Source organism: Mustela lutreola, chromosome 2 (assembly GCF_030435805.1).
Source record: "Mustela lutreola isolate mMusLut2 chromosome 2, mMusLut2.pri, whole genome shotgun sequence".
Classification (NCBI taxonomy): domain Eukaryota; kingdom Metazoa; phylum Chordata; class Mammalia; order Carnivora; family Mustelidae; genus Mustela; species Mustela lutreola.
The window spans coordinates 143,798,061-143,817,347 of NC_081291.1; the positions used below are offsets into that span (position 1 = coordinate 143,798,061).

Below are 19,287 nucleotides of genomic sequence, written 5' to 3' on the forward strand. Positions count from 1 at the left end.
CAAATCTTTAATAAAAGTCTAATATAGTCTCAGTCTTTGTGTTCATGGTATTGCGGGAAATTGAGGGGTGGGCAATGAACCTAAGTGTGGCTTTTTCATGCATACCTCTCTAGTCATATAAGCAACATATCCATTGAGTTCTCAATGGTCACCAGCATCAAAAGGGGCAGGGGTCCTTGGTGAAGCTACCCCAAGAAAATGTTAAATTTCTCAATCTGCATAAATCCTGGAGCAGGAGCTACCCTTCCCACATCAGTGGTTAGTGGAATGATGTTGAAATATCGACAGGACACTTTGAGATATCTGGAGGACTCAGAAACACCAGGTAGCTGATAATCTAGGGTATAGAAAAGAAGACTTTGGGGTAGAAAGTAGGGAAAATGAACAGAGCACTGTCTTCGACTTGAAGAATGAGAGAGAACAGAAAGGACATTGAAACAGCAAAGGAAGACTTGGGAACAGAATTGCCCCTGAATAAATTTTATTTTTTCCTACTTATTAACTAAAGCTATTCAAAATCTCTTAATATACAGAACCTTTGTTTTTATCTGAAATAGTAATTAGGGACTTAGATAGTGTATCTTTTTAGCTGGATTTTCCCCAATATTATTTGTGTGCCCCCTCACTGGAGATTATAGGGATGTATGTGTGCTAGCTGATTGCCTTTTGTGGGAGGCAGTGTTGTGGTTAAGTGCACAGACTGAGCCAGCTGGCTGAGTAGAATCCCTGCACAATAGCCCAGCTCACCACTTCTTGGCTGGGTGACCTTAGCTACTGGCTTACTCACTCCACATACTTACTCTTTAAAATTGGGCTTAATAATAGTGTCTATCTAATAAAGTTGCTATGAGGATCAAAGGAGTTAATACATGAAAACTATTTAGAATGGTGCCTGGCACATAGTTAGATCTAAGTCTTAGCTGTTACTTATTTTCTATTAGATATAATACTGAGGCACTACATTCCTTGAAGGTACTACTCAATGTGTGTTAGGAATACAACGTACTTCATTTTGACTTCTAAGGTAATATGTGCATAAGGTAAAAAAAAATTTCCAACGGTATACTTGCACAGTCCAATATCATAGCCACTAGCCACATGTGAATATGGAAATATTTCCATCATTGCAAAATGTTCTAATAGAGCTGGTAGATGGTTAAACCTTCCTACTTGAATCCCTCTCCCCAGGGGCATCACTGTTGTAGGTTCCTTGCATAGCTTTTCATGGTACACACATACACACACACACACACAATTTTTTACACAAATGTTACCATATCATTACATTATCCTGCATCTAAATGTTGTTTGAAAATATACAAATATAGGGGCGCCTGGGTGGCTCAGTGGGTTAAAGCCTCTGCTTTCGGCTCAGGTCATGATCCCAGGGTCCTAGCATCGAGCCCCACATCGGGCTTTCCTGCTCAGCAGGGAGCCTGCTTCCTCCTCTCCTCTCTCTGCCTGCCTCTCTGCCTACTTGTGATCTCTGTCAAATAAATAAAATCTTAAAAAAAAAAAAACCTTAAAAATACTAATATATGCTACTCGTAATATCCTAAATATATTAACATAGCTTTCTACATTTAATCAGTTAACAGTTCGACAATTTAGAGCACGTGATATTAGGGTTACAAAGCAACGGTGCAAACTTGAAGGCACGATTCAAATACATTAAGCATCTTGTTGTATTTGGGAACAAGTGGAAGTACTACTTCGATTTCCTTTCTGCATTGCAGATGCGGAACCCACACTAAGGCTGGGTTAACTGAAGTCACGAACTAATCATCGCGCCTCCCCACCAGCATCGCTGGGAAGCCTTTAGCCCCCCGCCCCTGCCCCGCACAGACGTCCCGCGCGGCGGAAACCCCCTGCATAAATGCTGGGGTGGGGTGGGGTGGGGTGGGGTAGGTCACTGTCGCCTGTCTCCGACTCAGTGGGGGGCCCGCTCACAGGCGACGAGGGAACCCATAGCCGCCGTCAGTCCACTCCTGGGGGGCTTGTGGGGGAAACGAGGACCCGGTTGTCGGTAGGCGCGCTGCGCCCCCACAGCCCGGGGAGCCTGGATCCGCGCGCTCCGCCCGAGGAGCGCGGCGCCCCCTGCCGTCCGCCCGAGGAGCGCGCCGGTGGCTCGCAGGAGGACGGGAACATGGCGCGGCGGCCTGAGGCCCCGGCCTCGCAGCCGACGGACCGAGACGCAGCGGCACCCAACGTGGTGACGCGGGTCTCGCAGTGGGCCGACGACCACCTGCGTCTCGTCCGGGTACGGGAAACCAGCCGGCCGGGCCGGCGGTGGGCGCGGGGCCGCGCGGAGCGAGCCTGAGGGAGGCGGGCTGCGGGAGGCCGCGCGCAGTGGAACCGCGGGTGCTCGGGCGGGGCCAAGGGTCGCGTCGCCGGGGTCGCGAGGGACGGGCGGCGGTGGGGGGAGTGCGATCCGGTTGGGCTGGCTGCGTGGATGGGCGCGGCGGGCCAAGGAGGCCAGCTCTGCCGAATTACTGCTAGGTCCGTGGTGGGCCCCCAGGGACACCTCAGAGACTGAGATGCAACACGGCTTGGGGCGTCAGCGGCCCCCCGAGAGCATTTGGGGACAGCGAGGCACAGGAGACCAAGGGTAGGGGGTGGGCACGTGGTCCTGGAGGCCTTATGTTTCGAATGAATTGAGAGGGCACTGGAGTTCAACCAAGAGTGGGACATCTTAGGTGACCAGGCGACACAAGATTGGGGCTAGTCCTCCGGGGATGGTGTGATTGATTTGGGGTGGGAGGTAAAGAAAGAGGAATCAAGGGGTGGACCGTGGTCAAAGTTGCTTCTGTGGAGGGCTTGGGAGTCAGTGATTTGTTGGAGAAATCTGGAGGACTCTTTGGACATGTGAACTTGAAGGTGGACGTGTGTGAACCTGAAGATGGTTATGAGAATTGTAAACCTGGTTCTACATGTTATCTAGGCAACCAGGTATAGGAATCTGGCATTGAAGGGAGATCGTAACTGGACATAGAACTTAAGGAATGAACCACATAAACCTCACGTTAGTGTTTAAAGCTTGGATGGCATCTTGGAACAAGTCAGAAGAGTTGCTGAAATCCTAGAATTGAGACCCGGGACCTGAAGGATTCTCTTAACATTTAGAATTTGGGAAAAGGAGGAGGTCAGCAAAGATTGGAAAGAAACAGTGAAGGAGGAGGAGGAAAATCAGGAAAACCAGGTGTCCTAGAAGTCAAGGGAAGAGAATATTTTCAGAGAGAATGAGTAACTATGTTAAATTCTTCTGAGAAGTTGAGTAGGACCATCAGTTTTGCAAAGGCTCTGCAGTCATGCCCCACAAGACCCTGGACCATGGCTGTTTCCTTCCCAAGGACAGTAGCTCTTCCCCTAGAATATCGTATCCCACTTAGTAAGTGCTAGATAAGTATGGGTGGCATTAATGAATGATAGATACACACGTGTTAATTGACAAGGCCTGGCTACTTCTAGTGAAGCAGAATTTGGTGCATGGGTTGTTTCAAATTAAAAAAAAAAAAAAAAAAAAGACTTAAGTAGATTGAGCGAGGGAACAGATTTAAACTGGCATATGGAGGGATGCCTGAGTGGCTCAATTAAACGTCCGATTAAACGTCTCGATCTCTGGGATTGAGCCCCGCATTGGGTTCCCTGCTCAGCGGGGATCCTGCTTCCCCCTGTCTCTCTGCCTGCCTCTCTGCCTACTTGTGATCTCTATCAAATAAATAAATAAAATCTCTTAAAAAAATCTTTAAAAAAATTAGCACATGGATACATTATTCCAAATATGCCAATCACAGGGTGTATCTTTGTGTGTATTTCCTTTTTTCCCCTACAAATGGGAAATCCACAGAACAAATAAAAGGTATTATGTGATGGTAGTTACAAAGTTTTCACTGCTTTGTTTTATGTTTGCCTGATGTTAGAGCAAGATCAGAGTTGGATCTAAGTGCCTTTACTTCAACACTTGGAGCAATCTTAGCATCTTCATTTCTTTGGGTATATTTTCAGCTTCATTTCTTACATACCTAGTTGTATTACTTGAAGGAAAACATGTTAGATTATCATGCTTGTTGCGGGGGTCTCGGGTTCTTATTTTTTAATTAAACTTTTTTAGATCTATTTCAGTGTTGTTGTTGGGGGTTTTTTAAAGGATTTTATTTACTAATCTGCTTGACGGAGAGCAAGCACAAGCAGGAGGAGCGGCAGGCAGAGAGACAGGGAGAAGAGGGGTCACTGCTGAGCAGAGATTCCTGTGGGGCTTCATCCCAGATCAGGACCTGAGCTGCGGGCAGATGCTTAACAGAGCTACCTAGGTTTCCCAGTCTATTTCTAATGAAGCACTTTAAAAACATTGATAAGTTCTTCCCAACTGTTCTCCCATATATACATCTAAAGCATTATATTTTAAGCTTTGGATAGTAAAGTTTTCTACCAAACATTTACATTCCCACTGTAGACTCAGGGTTATGCAAGTTACTGTGGACATTGTTCAAGAAGTATTAGACTAATTCATGCATTTAAGGAATTCATGGTTAAAAGGAACAGTCAATAGAGAACAATACAATATTATATATATAATTACTGTGCCTGCCAGATTGTTTGGGGAAAAAGCAGGAAGATTAATGCGTAGGTGGGCAGTTAAAGTTTGTTGGGAGAAATGGGCCGTTAGTTGAAGGATGTGCCTTATTTGGACAATTAATAGAGAGGCCAGTCTTTTTTGTCCCCTTCCAATGAGTTCTTTTACTATTATGAATAACAACTAATGAGAATTAATCATTTAATCTCTTTCTGAAGAACATCAGCACCGTAATGGCTGTAGCTGGAACATTGTTACTTCTAAGAAGTGTTCGGATGGTAAGTTAAAAAATGAAGAAGGCACTATGATAAGCAAGAGACAGTTAATTTTTTTCTCACTTGCAGACCATTTTTCTCTCAAGCAGTGTATCATTTTGTTATCCATATTAGAAGTCTTAAATATGATTTAGAACAACAAACCTATTTTAAGATCTTGGTTTAAAAGCAACACATCCGCAGGATTTTATGGAAAGTGATTGTCCGGTCTCTATTTCCATAATCACTTTTCTTCACGCTTAAAAAGGAATCTGTAAAGGATTTAGTTGGCTAGAATGCTGTAATCACTAAATTTGCATTTCAGATGTTGTGGCATGTCTCAAAACTGTTTTGTATAGTGGTTTTAGATTATAGTCAAATTATGTCCTTTAGCACTGAATAATTTATACTTTCTCCAATTTGTAGCAATCTGTAAGATCTGTTTAATGAACAGAGCGAGAAGTGGGATGTACAAAAATAATTTATATTTTCAGTTAGCATATTTTTTGGCCTCTCAGGAATGTTTTAATAATAGATATTATGGAATCCTTTTGACAATTCAGGCTTTGTTAAGTTTTTTTAATGTAACTGATTCTTGTCACTGAGTGTAATTGTAGTATCATGTTACAGTCTGGAATGAGTTTATTGCTTCTGTGTGTATTAATATCTTACATTTATTATCTCTGTATTGTTTTATATTATCATTGACTACATAGCTTTACTGTACTATAGTACATCTTTTCCAACTCCTGCCTTTTCCCTCTGACTCCAAAGTCAAACTTTTATCCCCCCATTTTTTATTAAGTGTCTTGAACTCATTTTTAACCTTATATCTAATAATCTAATAGGTTTTTTTTCTTTTAACACCTCCATGATTTTGTAAGTCATTCACATTTAGCTTATATTTTTAGAGTGGAACTTTTGAAGCTTTAGCTCTTTTCATTTCACCTTTTTCTTTATCTTACAGTCTGTGTTCCATGACATATGTATTTTGAAGGTTTCAAAATTGTCAAAATACTAAATGATCTGATTAAGAATTTAGGTAAAAATAAAGGGCGCTTGGGTGGCTCAGCCGGTTAAGTGTCTGTCTTCAGTTCAGGTCATGATCCCAGGATCCTGGAATTGAGCCTTGTAGTGGCTCCCTGCTCAGTGAGGAGTCTGCTTCTCCCTCTGCCCCTCAACCCACTTATGTTCTTTCTGACTAGCTCTCTCTCTTAAATAAACAAATAAAATCTTAAAAAAAGAATTTGGTAAAAATAATGCTGAGGGATTACTTCTCTTGGTAGCCCTTAAAAATGACATAAATCAATTATAGATTGTTCTAAGTTATACAATATTAGGTATGTTATTGATTTATGCAAATTACTTATTCATTAATAGTAATTTATATGAGTATGTTATGAAGTTATTCATCTTAAACCATAGTTCTGGTGTCTTTTTTTCTTAAGTTTTAAGAGTTTTGAAAATAATGAATAGTGGTGAGAAGAGCAAGCTAAGGAGGTAGAAAAAGAACATTTTGGAACATTAGGAACATATTATTATGTTACATAATAAAAAAAATTTTATTATGTAACAGTTGGAGAACTTAGGCTACAAGTATGAGAAACCCCATGTAGCAGTAGTTTAACCAAGTTAAAAGGCTTTTTTTCCCTCATGTCAAAAGACTTCTGGAGGTAGGATGCTGCTGGCATTGGTCTCTGGGTCAATGACAGAGAGTTTAGGTCTGTATGATTCTCTGTGCCTTTCCTCATGGCGCAGAATGGCTGCTGTAACTCCACATAGCATATGCACGTTCAAAGCAGGAGAAGAGGGAAAAGGAAGGTGCCAGCCACATATATTCCTTTTTATCAAGAAAACGAAAGTTTTACCAAAAGCCTTCAGTAGACTTTTTTTTTTTTTAAGATTTTATTTATTTATTTGACAGAGAGAAATCACAAGTAGATGGAGAGGCAGGCAGAGAGAGAGAGAGGTGCCCTGAAAGAGGTGTTCTCTGCTCAGCAGGGAGCCCAATGCGGGACTCGATCCCAGGACCCTGAGATCATGACCTGAGCCGAAGGCAGCAGCTTAACCCACTGAGCCACTCAGGCGCCCCGCCTTCAGTAGACTTTTGCTTACATCCTTTTATCATATGGTCACCTCTAGGTTTCGGAAAGGAGGTTGGGAAAGCAGCCGTTTAGGTTTTCCATCCCTTATAGTACATGATGACAAAAGAAAGAGGCTTGGGAATAGATAATGTGTTAAACCAAAGGCCTGCCACAAAGGGAACCTAATAGCTCCCCTTCAGCTTTCTTTTTGTATTTCCTCCTGTTTTTCCTCCTCCTGAGTTTACCAACCTCTCATATTCTTTCAGCTACTGGTAGACAAGTCCAAATTTCATATTTAAAAAATAAAAAATGATGATTCAGTTCTGTGCTAAACACTTGAGATACATAATTTCATTTAATACTTAAAATAATCATATGAAACAGGTATTTTTAAAAAATTATTTGTTTGTTTATTTAGAGAGAGAGGAGAGGTGGGGGGGCAGGGGAGAGAGAGAATCTCAAGCAGACTCCCCACTGAGCACAGAGCCTGACATGGAGCTTGATGCCATGACCCTGAGATCATGACCTGAGCCAAAATCAAGAGCCAACGAAGCCGTACAGGTGCCCTGAAAGAGGTGTTCTTACACCTAATTTTTATGGATGGAGGAGGTGGATACTTGAAGAGGTTAAGTAATTTTCATCCAGCTAGTATGTGGCAGAACTGGATTCCAAATTTCATCTTCCTGAATTTGAAACACTTACTATTTTCTCTTCATAGTGCTTCCAGCTTTTGTCTCTTTGCCTTTAGGACACTTCCTTCTCCATCTGAGGCTTAGGGACAGTGTTCTCGTTAGCGGCATCATCTTTCTGCCTCTTGTAGAGAGCAGGATGTTTTTCACAAGTTTAGAATTCACTTGCTTTACAGATATCTCCCTCAGATCTTCTTACTCATTTTTGACCCTTTAGCATTTAGGACTTTATTTACTTATTTGAAAGAGAGTGAATGGGGGGAAGGGTAAAGGGGGTGGGAGAAAGAGAATCTTTAGCAGGCTCCATGCCCAGCGTGGAGCCTGACTCAAGGCTTGATCTCATGACCCTGAGATCATGACTGAAGCTGAAATCAGATGCTTAACCAACTGAACCCTCCAGGCAGCCGAACCCTTTAGCACTTATACTTTATTCTTTTTTTTTTCTTTAAGACTTTATTTATTTATTTGACAGAGAAAGAGAGCACAAGAAGGGGTGGTGGCAAGCAGAGGGAAGGGAGAAGCAGGCTCCTCTCCAAGCAGAGAGTCTGATGTGGGGCTGGATCCCAGGCCCCTGGGATCATGACCTGAGCTGAAGGCAGATGCCCAACTGACTGAGCCACCCCGGGACCCACTTATACATTGCTTATCTTAAATCTACTTATATATTGCTCTGCAGTTGTATTCTGTTTTTATGTATATTGTTAGTACCTGTTATGTCATAGAAACATAACACTGAACTATCTGCTGTTGAGAGATTATTGGATGCAGAAAAGGTGAATGCAATGGGATCTGCCTTTAAAGGTTCCTTACATAGATGGTGAATTTCTTGAGAGCAGGATCATGGGTTCTATTTCAGTTTCTTCCCGTAGCTCCTTAATAATTTCTAAAACTCCAGGGGGGGTCTGGGTGGCTCAGTGGGTTAAAGCCTCTGCCTTCAGCTCGGATCATGATCCCAGGGTTCTGGGATCCAGCCCTGCATCCGGGCTCTGCTCAGCAGGGAGCCTGCTTCCTCCTCTCTCTCTGCCTGCCTCTCTGCCTACTTGCAATCTCTATCTGTCAAAGAAATAAATAAAATATTAAAAAAAAATAATTTCTTAAACTCAAGCACCAAGGCAGTCTTAGATCTTTTTATGTATATCCTCAATGAAAATGCCTAAAATTAAAAAGGGATAGATATTTAGTAATTGGATATATCTCTGATGACCCTCTCTACTTCTGAGTCTTCCTCCCCTGTGTGAGATATTCTTGGTTTTCTCATGTGATATGGTTTCCAGACCCTTTATCATCTTCTTTCCCGTCTTCTAGTTTTGTTCTAGTTTGTTGTTGAAGTCTTTTATGAGATGTGGTACACAGGAGAGCACAGTATATCCCATGAGGGCCTGATCTAGAACAATCACTTCCTTATTTCTTGTTTGGGATCCTGTTCCTTACAATGTTGCTTGGTGTTTGAATTTGGTGGGGAGCAGTGAGGAGTGGAGAGGAGAGGGAGTTTGTACTTTTTTTTTGGTCACACTTTCATTTCATTTTGAGTTCACAATGAACTAAAAGTTCTTTATCTTTTTCATATATCCTACAGTTAGTTTATTCTCTTCTATCCTACATTAGTTTTGGGGAGTACAGGGGAAGATTTTTACATTTTATCCCATCATCCTAGTTGTCAGGATCTTTTAAAATACTAACTCTCATTTTTAGTGTTCATAGTTTTTTTTTCCCCAAAAGATTTTATTTTTAAATAATCTCTGTACCCAGTGGGGGCCTTGAACCCACAACCCCAAGGTCAAAAGTTGCATGCTCCACCAACAGAGCCAGCCAGATGCTCCCCCAACACTTCGATTAAATCATAAGTAAAATATTAATATAAAATTAAGGACAGGGGCGCCTGGGTGGCTCAGTGGGTTAAGCCGCTGCCTTCGGCTCAGGTCATGATCTCTGGGTCCTGGGATCGAGTCCCGCATCGGGCTCTCTGCTCAGTGGGGAGCCTGCTTCCCTCTCTCTCTCTCTGCCTGCCTCTCTGACTACTTGTGATTTCTCTCTGTCAAATAAATAAATAAAATCTTTAAAAAAAAATAAAAAATAAAATTAAGGACAAAATTAAAAATTTTCAGTGGTTATATCTTCTTGTTAAATATTTAGAAGATAATTTGACATAATTTAAAATGAAAATAATAATAAAATGTTTTTTTTTTTAATAAATCAACAGACATCAAAATTTACAAGTTCTTCAGATATTCCAGTAGAATTTATACGGAAGAATGTTAAACTACGTGGACGATTACGCCGAATAACTGAGAATGGCTTAGAAATTGAGCATATTCCTATTACTTTACCTATCATATCTTCCTGGAAAAGTAAGTAGAGTGCAAGCATAATACAACTATTTTAGTATTTGTTAATTAAAAGTCATTTGTAAAATAGCAAAAAATGTCATTTTAAGTTTTAGTAACTTTGTGAGGGAAAGTACAAACTCTTGGCTTTAAATACAAGGAACTATTTATTTTGGCTTCAGATTCCCCCCTCCTTTTTTTTATTCAACCATTCAGGATTTCATTCAGGCGTTTATGCATTCTTTCCACAAATAATTGAGCATCTGTTATGTTGTTGTAATTACATTGTCATAATTTAAATCTCTTCTCTCTGGAATAGTGATGCCTTTTCAGGACTCAGGCAGCAAAGCACCACCTGGGTTTGTCCAGGTTGTACACTGCACAGTTTTGGGGATGCTATTAAGTAGAACCTGCTTCCAGAGGTCATGCTGAGATAGCACTGTAAATTGCCATATATGCATTTGTTAATATTGGCTTCTCCATCCTGTTCTGGAGCTTACTGAAATGGGTTTTTTACATTATTTCGTATGTTACATGCTTCCGTTGCTTTAAAAGAAAAAGATTAAAAAAAAAGATTAAAAAAAATAAACGAAAAAGATATAAATAGATCTACATTTAGAGAGTCTGGGTGTTTGTAAAGAAACATAGTATATTTAGTTGTTTTGCGGGGGCATGTGGCTTTGAAATTTGCTTTTGCAACATGGTTTTAAAGCTAGACAATTTTCTATCTAACCTTTTTAGAAGAGCCCTGTGGTGTCCTGCTGGTTAAACTGGCAGGAGTAGAACTCACTGAAACTGGGAAGGTGTGGTTACAAAAAGAGTTAAAACCTTCCCAGTTGCTATGGTTTCAACTTCTTGGAAAGGAGAATTCAGTGCTCTTTTGTTATCTTCTAGTGAATAAGGTAAGTAGTGTGAAGAAATCACGAACAGTATGTTATTCTTTTTATTTGTTCAGAACCATCATTAATTAGAATCTTGAATCTACAATGGGACTGAATTTTTGTCTTTTTTAACTGCTACTCATAGCGATCATGTATAGTGAACCAGGTGTTTACTATATATGTTTTGTTATTAAATATTATTTATATGTTTATTATAGAAAAATGGAAAATTAAGAACATGAAAGAAACCTAAAATTATTAATGACTTTGGACATTGCTCAATTGAGGATTATCTTTACACATTTACTTATACATAAGTATAGTGTATTGCCCTTGTTATTAGAAACTGCTTGTTGAGTGAGCCCTGTCAGCTGGAAACTACTAAGAGCAGAGGTGTTTTCTGAAGTAAATAGTGTTCAGTCTCTGAACTGTAAAGTCGAGAATATTTAAGTACTGTTTATGATCAGTAATCAGTCAACTGAAGACTTTACCTCAGAGTTTTCCTACCATTATGACTGACCAGGCTCCCTGCTCAGCGGGAAGTCTGCTTCTCCTTCTCCCACTCCCCCTGCTTGTGTTTCCTCTCTTGCTCTCTCTGTCTCTGTCAAATTAATAAATAAAATCTTAAAAATAAATAAATAAAGTCCCTTATTATATAACAAACAAAAATAATCTGAAGAAAAAAATAACTTCACATTAAAGGGATTAAAATTGTAACCATTTTGAATTCTTAGAGCTTTTTGAACTGTTGATAGAAAGCCTGATGAAACCCATTAATTTCTGTATGTCCAGGTCATATGCAGTTCTTTCAAAATAAGAATTATCCAACACTGATTGGTTGAAGTGTCTTAGAGTTAAAAGTAAGCTGGTAGGGGTTCGTGGCTGGCTCAGTCAATGGAACATACAACTCTTAATCTCAGAGTTGTGAGTTCAGGCCCCACGTTGGATATAGATATTACTTACAAATAAAATCTTAAAAAAAAAAAAGTAGGGGTGTCTGGGTGGCTCAGTGGATTAAGCCTGTCTTTGGCTCCGGTCATAATCTCAGGGTCCTGGGATCGAGCCCCACATCGGGCTTTCTGCTCAGCAGGGAGCCTGCTTCCCCCTCTCTCTCTCTGCCTACTTGTGATCTCTGTAAAATAAATAAATAAATAAAATATTTAAAAAATATATAAATAAAAAGTAAACTGGTAATACAAAATATATAAAGATGCCAGAGGCCTTACAAAAATATTATCTTCTCCAGGCACCTGGTGGGCTCAGTTGGTGGAGCATGTGACTCTTTTTTTTTTTTTTTTTAAAGATTCAATACTTTTTAAAAAGATTTTATTTATTTTTTTTGACAGAGATCACAAGTAGGCAGAGAGGCAAGCAGAGAGAGAGGGGGGGGGGAAGCAGACACCACACTGAGCAGAGAGCCCAATGCGGGGCTCAGTCCCATGACCCTGAGATCATGACCTGAGCCAAAGGCAGAGGATTTAACCCACTGAGCCACCCAGGCACCCTGAGCATGTGACTCTTGATCTTGGGATCATGAATTAGATCACCATGCTGGGTATACAGATACTTAAAAATAAAAAAAAAGTGTTGGGAGCTTGGGTGGCTTAGTAGCTTAAGTGTCTGACTCCTGATTTCTGCTCAGGTCATGAGCTCAGGGTCATGAGATCAAGGCAGGCATTGGGTTATGCACTCAGTGGGGAGTCTACTTGATATTCTTGCTTCCCTCCATCTCTCCCCCCGCTGGCCCTTGTGATACAAGCTCTCTCTCAAAAAAATAAATAAAATCGGGCGCCTGGGTGGCTCAGTGGGTTGGGCCGCTGCCTTCGGCTCAGGTCATGATCATAGGGTCCTGGGATCGAGTCCCGCATCGGGCTCTCTGCTTGGCAGGGAGCCTGCTTCCCTCTCTCTCTCTGCCTGCCTCTCTGCCTACTTGTGATCTCTGTCTGTCAAATAAATAAATAAAATCTTTAAAAAAAATAAATAAATAAAATAAATAAATAAATACAATCTTTTGCAAAATTTTTTTGAAAGATTCTGCTTATTTGAGAGAGCGAGCACATACATATGGAAGGGGGAGGGGCAGAGGGAGACTCAGACTCCTGGCTGAGCTGGGAGCCTGACAGGAGGCTTGATCACAGGACCCTGAGATCATGACCTGAGCCTAAGGCAGATGCTTAACTGACCCAGGTGCCCCATAAATAAAATCTTTAAAAATAAATAAGTAAATAAATTATAAAAAATAAAAAATATATTTTTTTTTAACTAAGAAAACATTATCTTTGCTTTTAAATTGAGAAGTATATTTTATTTATCCTCAAAACCACCCTATGGAGTCATTGTTTTTACTCCCATTTACAGATAGGACTCACGGTAACCAAGTGGAAGAGCCATTGTTCCTTACGAAAGTCCTAAAAATGTCTCTTACTTGAAACCTGGAGTTTTTGCATTTTTAGAATTTAATTGTGAAGTACTTGACTAAGAAAGCTATTAAATTATTAATGTTAAAATTAATCTCATTAGGTTAAAATCCCACAAGGGCTATATAAATAACTAAGCAGGATCTCCTTTTTTTTTTTTTTTTTTTAAGATTTAAAAAAAATTAAGTAATCTCTACACCCAGCATAGGGCTCAAACCCACAACTCCAAGATCAAGAGTCTTAGGTCTACTGACTGAGCCTCCCCAGCAGGGTCTCCTTTATGCTGTAAATTAGTAGGGAAAAAATCCCATTTATCCAGTTTCATTTATTTATTTATTTATTTATTTAAAAAACGATTTTATTTATTTATTTGACAGACAGAGATCACAAGCAGGCAGAGAGGCAAGGAAGCAGGTCCCCGCTGAGCAGAGAGCCCGATGCGGGGCTTGATCCCAGAACCCTGGGACCATGACCTGAGCCGAAGGCAGAGGCTTAACCCACTGAGCCACCCAAGAGCCCCTTATCCAATTTCATTTAGAAGTGAGGTTTTCCTTGAAGGAAATTTCCTAAAGGATGAAGATGCAAGGTCCAGGCCTATTTTTCATGTAAAAATTATTTTGTGGGAAGTCTTTTGAAAATGTATTTGGGGCATCTGGGTGGCTCAGTGGGTTAAAACCTCTGCCTTCAGCTCAGGTCATGATCCCAGGGTTCTGGGATCGAGCCCCACATCCGGCTCTCTGCTCAGAAAAGAGCCTGCTTCCCTTCCTCTCTCTGCCTGCTCTCTGTCTAATTGTGATCTCTGTCTGTCAAATAAATAAATAAATAAATAAATAAATAAAATATTTTAAAAAATAAAAAATGTATTTACATGCCAAAAAATGTATTTACACACTGGAATTCTGAAACCTAATCTAACAGTTCAGTGATGATTCAGTTCAATTTGCATTTGTGTGCCTTTAGTTTCTTTTGTTATGGCCTTCTGTTGTTTTGCTTATTTTGTGTGCTTATTTCCCCCAAACAGCAAACAAACCAAAACCAGCTTTTTATACTTTATTACTTTTACATCTCTTTGGGTTAGAAGACCAGTGAGTTTGTGGGGAACTGTATGTTACAGAAGAGGCAATTAAGATGTGCCCAGGTGACTCAGTCAGTTAAGCGGCTGTCTTCTGCTCAGGTTATGATCTCAGGGGCCTGGGATCCAGTCCGGGTTTAGGCTCCTGGCTCCCTGGCTCCCTGCTCCCTGCTCCGTGGGAAGTCTGCTTCTCCCTTTGTCCCTCCCCTTGCTCGTGTGCTCCTGCACTCTCTCTCTCTCTCAAATAAATAAATAAATTTTTAAAAATAAATAAATAAAAGAGGCAATTGACTTTGAACAAGGATCTCTCCTAATAATGGAAATTCTTGGATTTAGTATTAGCTGTTTTAAGTTCTTAGAGAGCCCTTTGCTTTATGTTTTTTGGCTTTGGAGGCTAAGTTGCTAAATGACTGTTTTGTTTTTGTTTTTGTTTTAATATTATATTTATCTGTTCATTTTAGAGAAAGAGAGAGAGAACATGTGAAGGGAAGGGAGAGGCAGAGGGTGTGGGAGAGAGAGAATCTCACAGACTGCACTGAGCACAAAGCCCGATGCAGGGCTAGATATTAAGACCCTGAGATCATGACCTGAGCCAAAATCAAGAGCTGGGTGCTTAACCCACTGAGCCATCCAGGTGCCCCTCTGAATGATGATTAAATTAGTTAATTAATTAATTGGTTTATTTATTTATTTTTTAAAAAGATTTTATGTATGTGTGTGAGAGAGAGAGAGAGCGTGAGAGAGATAGCACAAGGGGTTGGGGGAGAGGTAGAGGGAGAAGCAGACTCCTCACCGAGCGGGGAGCCCGATGTGGGGCTCCATCCCAGAACTCTGGGATCACCACCTGAGCCAAAGGCAGACACTTAACTGACAGAGCCACCCAGGAGCCCCTGGATGATTATTTAATTTAAATAAATAAGTAAATGTCAAAGTGAAGATGTTATAGGTATAGTAGCAATTTTCTTTAGTAATTGGTCTGTGTTATTTTTTATTCAAGGGTAGGTATTTTAGTGTGAGTCTGAATGAAGAAATTTTGAGAAGAGGCCTTGGCAAAACTGTTCTTGTTAAAGGGCTAGACTATGATTCTAAAATCTATTGGACAATTCACAGAAACTTACTTAAAGCTGAATTAACTGCCGTAAAAAAAAGAGAAGGAATATGGAAGGAAGAATCTGAAGAAAGTTATTTGGAAAAATTCAAAGGCTCCTGGAGAGAAATATGGAAAAAAGACAGTTATTTAAAAAAAATTGGAGCAGATTTCAATTTGAAAAAAGAAAGTTATTATGAGAAATTTAGAAGGACTTATGAAACATGGAAAGACAACATAAATAACTACTCTTTTATATTGAAGTTCAGAGAACTTATGAATCGCATACACTTTCGTAGAAAAGGGTGAACTATTCCAAGGGGTCTGGAGGTGACCCATTCAGAAAACAGTAAAATATGTAAATATGTAGATGTTTCATTGAGTTGAAATGGAAATTTCTCTGAATGATCTAAGTTGCACTCTGATGGTATTTAAATATTTAAGAGATGGTTGTTCTAAATGTAATAGAATAATTTAAGCAAGTTGTAATTAATGTAATATGCTTTTAAGAAAAATGAAATACTCTATAAAGTCACCAGGATAAAGGATGTATACCTATAGTGCTAATATTTGAAGAGAGAGTTTAACTGTTGGACACTGTTATTTTAGTTATTTTCAGTATCCATATTTAATTTTTGTTGAAAGAGAATATTTGTTGACTTTTCCAGTTTTGATTGATTTTGATCAATCAAATTTTGATTATTTGTAATAAACTAACTCTTTATACATCATGCCTGCGGCTACTTTTTTGCCTTAACTGCTTTCTAAGTACCTGTGAATGTGGGGCAAAGCTACACGAGAAGGTCACCTAACCCATTTTTAGTAATAAGGAATGGCTAATTTCTACTTCTTGTTAGATGAAGGGGAATAACCTTCTGGACAGAATCGTGAGGATAATTATAAGGACGAAAAGCAATGTGCTGAGGATAGCAGCCCCCAAGATAGAAAGAATAGGAATGCTTAGGACATTGTTGAGCCCCTAAAGCAGCCGATCTTTGAAGTATCTTGAATCCCAGTTCTTCATGTAACATGGTAAATTTCTTTGTTTTTAAAGCCAGTTTGAATTGGTCTGAGGATCTGATATATACATATACTTGCTGCTAAAATCATCCTAACATTACAGGCTATTTTTATAACACCAGTGATAATCCACAAACATCCGCCATGTCTATAGAAGGTTCTCTTAATGATCTGTGATGCTGACAATGTCAGAGATACCACATAGTCCGAAGAGTTGACATCTGTTAGAATCAGTCATACAGCACGAGAAGCTTATTGCCACTCCTGGACTGCTGGTGAAAACATAAAGTAAATTTCCCAACATTTCCTAATTAAACAACATTTACTTTTAGTAAGGCCTCAAATCTGCCACAGATTTTTGTTCTTGTGATTTTATTTCATTGCCTTTGGGGTAGGATAGGATGTTATATCCTAGCTTTTATTCCCTGGGTCTCATGCCTCAATAGCTTTTTTTGTTTTAAGGGGATGTTCTATTTCTCTCAACAGAGAATTTAACAGAGTACATTTAAAACTAGGTGTGTGGCAAGCTCATGGGCCTGCTGCTTTTCTGGTTTACCTCCCAATGATGTCAGATCTCATCACAGTTATCACGGTCATCAGTTCTGATGACGTCTGCCAATGCAGTCCCTGCAGCATTGTCTTTCCAGATAAGCTATGTGAAAGTGAAGCTGGTACAGGTCTTTTTGTGGACTATATGAAATGACTTGTTCTAACCTTTGCCTTGATTATAGTCAGTAGGGAAACCATGATTTTAGGGACAAAATAGACAAGAAGAAAAAGAGACCAGCGGGACTCCTGTTGTGTGCAGTCACCATTTTCTGAATGTCCTTGTCCTCCACTTAGGTAGTAGCAGTATTAACACGTACTTGAAGGCTAGGAGGAATTACATTGGCCAGCAGCTTTCTTCGGGGTCGGCAAGGTCTGCTTTTCTGCCTTTTGTCTCTGGTCTTTCTTGTAGATAGCTTGTTTGATCGTCCAAGGACAAGGTGAGCTATACAGTTATAGAGGCAAGATCTTTTTTATATGAGACAGTTATAATAGGGTCATCTGAAAAAAATAGAAAAGTCCTAAATTTAGGCAGAATTTCTGACCAAAGCTCAGGGTTTTTTTGCCTTTCTCAAATAAAGGATTTACGTCTTGATTTCCTATCTTCAAAACAACGGGGTCTATGGCTGCCTTTTTCCCTTGGCCTTCTTTCCTTTCAGTATCCTGGGTATCTAGATCTGTTTATTTTTTAAAAAATATATTTCTATCAAATAAATTTAGTTCTTACTGTTTTTTCTAAATTATTGGATTTCTTATGGCCCCTTTCAATCTATATTCTTTTAGTCTCACATTTCCTTTTTTGGGTTTTATTTATTTGTTATTTTCTAGTCATACTTCTTATTATGAAATGTTGAAAGCAACATTAGCTTTATTATAATTAATGGTGGACAAAACTTGGGAGAAGAATGAAAACTATTCCCATGCATACGTGACTCAGCACTGTCATTATTTGGCAGCTAAAAGCATATTCCCACAACACTTAGAAAACATACAACTGAAGTCTCCTTACATTTTGCTTACATTTCCCTTTTTTGTTTTGACATTTGTTAGTTCCATTCATGAGACAGGTGTCCAAATGCTGGTTCTTCTCCAGCACATTTGGTCATGGTTATTTTTTGAGGGCTCTGTAGGGGCTCCCTATCATAGTCCCCTGGCGTGAGAGATTCTTACCTCTTTCTCTCCCTACCTGCTTAACTCCCAAGGCTGTTTAGTCCACAGCCTTTTACTCTTGGATCCCCACCACCTGGGATGGGAAGGACACATAAGTTTAATTGTGGAATGTGACGGGGCTTAATCACTCCACTCATGGGTATGTGTTGTGGGGAGTATTACGAGTTGACTTCAGTCCTGCCACTTTCCATGGTGTCGATTCAAGTTACAGGAAACTCGTGCATTTTTTTTTTTTAATCATTTTATTCATTTGAGAGGGAGAACTCATGGGTGTGCATGAGTTGGGGGATGGGTAGAGGGAGAGGCTGACTCTGCTGAGTGGGGGGCCTGATGCTAACGTGGGGCTCAATTCCAGGACCCTGAGATGATGACCACTCAATTGCCACTCAATTGCCTGAGCCACCTAGGCACCCTGGAAACTCATGTATCCTCAGACTAAGTGGTGGGAATGGAGGTGATTCTCCAGGCAGTCTTTCTTGCTTCCCTCTTTTGATCATGCTTCTTTCTCCTTGTCTCAGGTAAATGAAGTGCTAGAAGGCTCTGTAGCTTAGCAAACATCAGAAAAGAGATAATCACTATTTCCTAACTTAGTGGAAACAGGATATATGGCATTCTCAGTCTTATGGAAAAGGGAGTGAAGTGCTAATGCTAAATATTCCTCCCCTGTGTGAACAGGAGAAGGAAAGGATGGTTGCTACTCCACAAATTCTAACTGTTGAACTCTTCCTTATTCCAAGACCTCTTATTCCTTTGGGTCCTGAAACCTAAATCAGCTTGGTCTTTCTCACCACTGGGAAAGCCTGGGGAATCTGCTGCCAGAAATGCCGTTGTAAAAAAAGTTGGCTCAAAGAGAAATCAGGGCCACTGATCTCAATAGTTCTGCTCTTTCTTGATAATTTTCAAAAGCAAATGAAAAAAAAAATTTTTTTTTCTTACTACTTACAGCCCATTAACAAGTCCTTGAAACAGGCAGAGTGACATTCCTCTAGGAAATCAGCTGCCTTGACGTTAATACCTTGCTAAGGGCAAAAGGCAATCTTGGTTTAACATTATCCTGACTTCCAGGATGTTGTAAGTCTTATTTAACATATAAAAATTCCTTTGGGGTCACCTGGGTGGCTCAGTGGGTTAAGCCTCTTCCTTCGGCTCAGGTCATGATCTCGGGGTCCT

General features: G+C 40.1%; 1 protein-coding gene across 3 annotated transcripts; it reads left to right on the top strand.

The window, feature by feature from the left end:
• The first annotated feature begins 2,120 nt into the window (after positions 1–2,120).
• C2H3orf33 (chromosome 2 C3orf33 homolog) lies at positions 2,121–16,107 on the top strand. 3 transcript variants are annotated; one of them, XM_059163703.1, is made up of 6 exons: positions 2,170–2,260; positions 3,921–3,993; positions 4,792–4,851; positions 9,801–9,948; positions 10,666–10,826; positions 15,292–16,107. In XM_059163703.1, the coding sequence occupies exons 3-6, from the start codon at positions 4,807–4,809 to the stop codon at positions 15,688–15,690; spliced, it is 753 nt and encodes a 250-aa protein (XP_059019686.1). In that variant the 5' UTR covers positions 2,170–2,260; positions 3,921–3,993; positions 4,792–4,806; the 3' UTR covers positions 15,691–16,107. The 3 variants fall into 3 exon arrangements, with proteins under 3 accessions (XP_059019684.1, XP_059019685.1, XP_059019686.1); XM_059163701.1 differs by lacking the exon at positions 3,921–3,993 and having other exon boundaries at positions 2,121–2,260; XM_059163702.1 differs by lacking the exon at positions 3,921–3,993 and having other exon boundaries at positions 2,121–2,260; positions 10,669–10,826.
• Positions 16,108–19,287: the final 3,180 nt, after the last annotated feature.

Coding starts and splice junctions, on each gene's coding strand:
- C2H3orf33 (XM_059163701.1), top strand. CDS start 2,147: ATGGCGCGGCGGCCTGAGGCCCCGGCCTCGCAGCCGACGGACCGAGAC. Junction 4,852..9,800: donor TTCTAAGAAGTGTTCGGATG/GTAAGTTAAAAA, acceptor ATAAATCAACAG/ACATCAAAATTTACAAGTTC. Junction 9,949..10,665: donor TATCATATCTTCCTGGAAAA/GTAAGTAGAGTG, acceptor TAACCTTTTTAG/AAGAGCCCTGTGGTGTCCTG.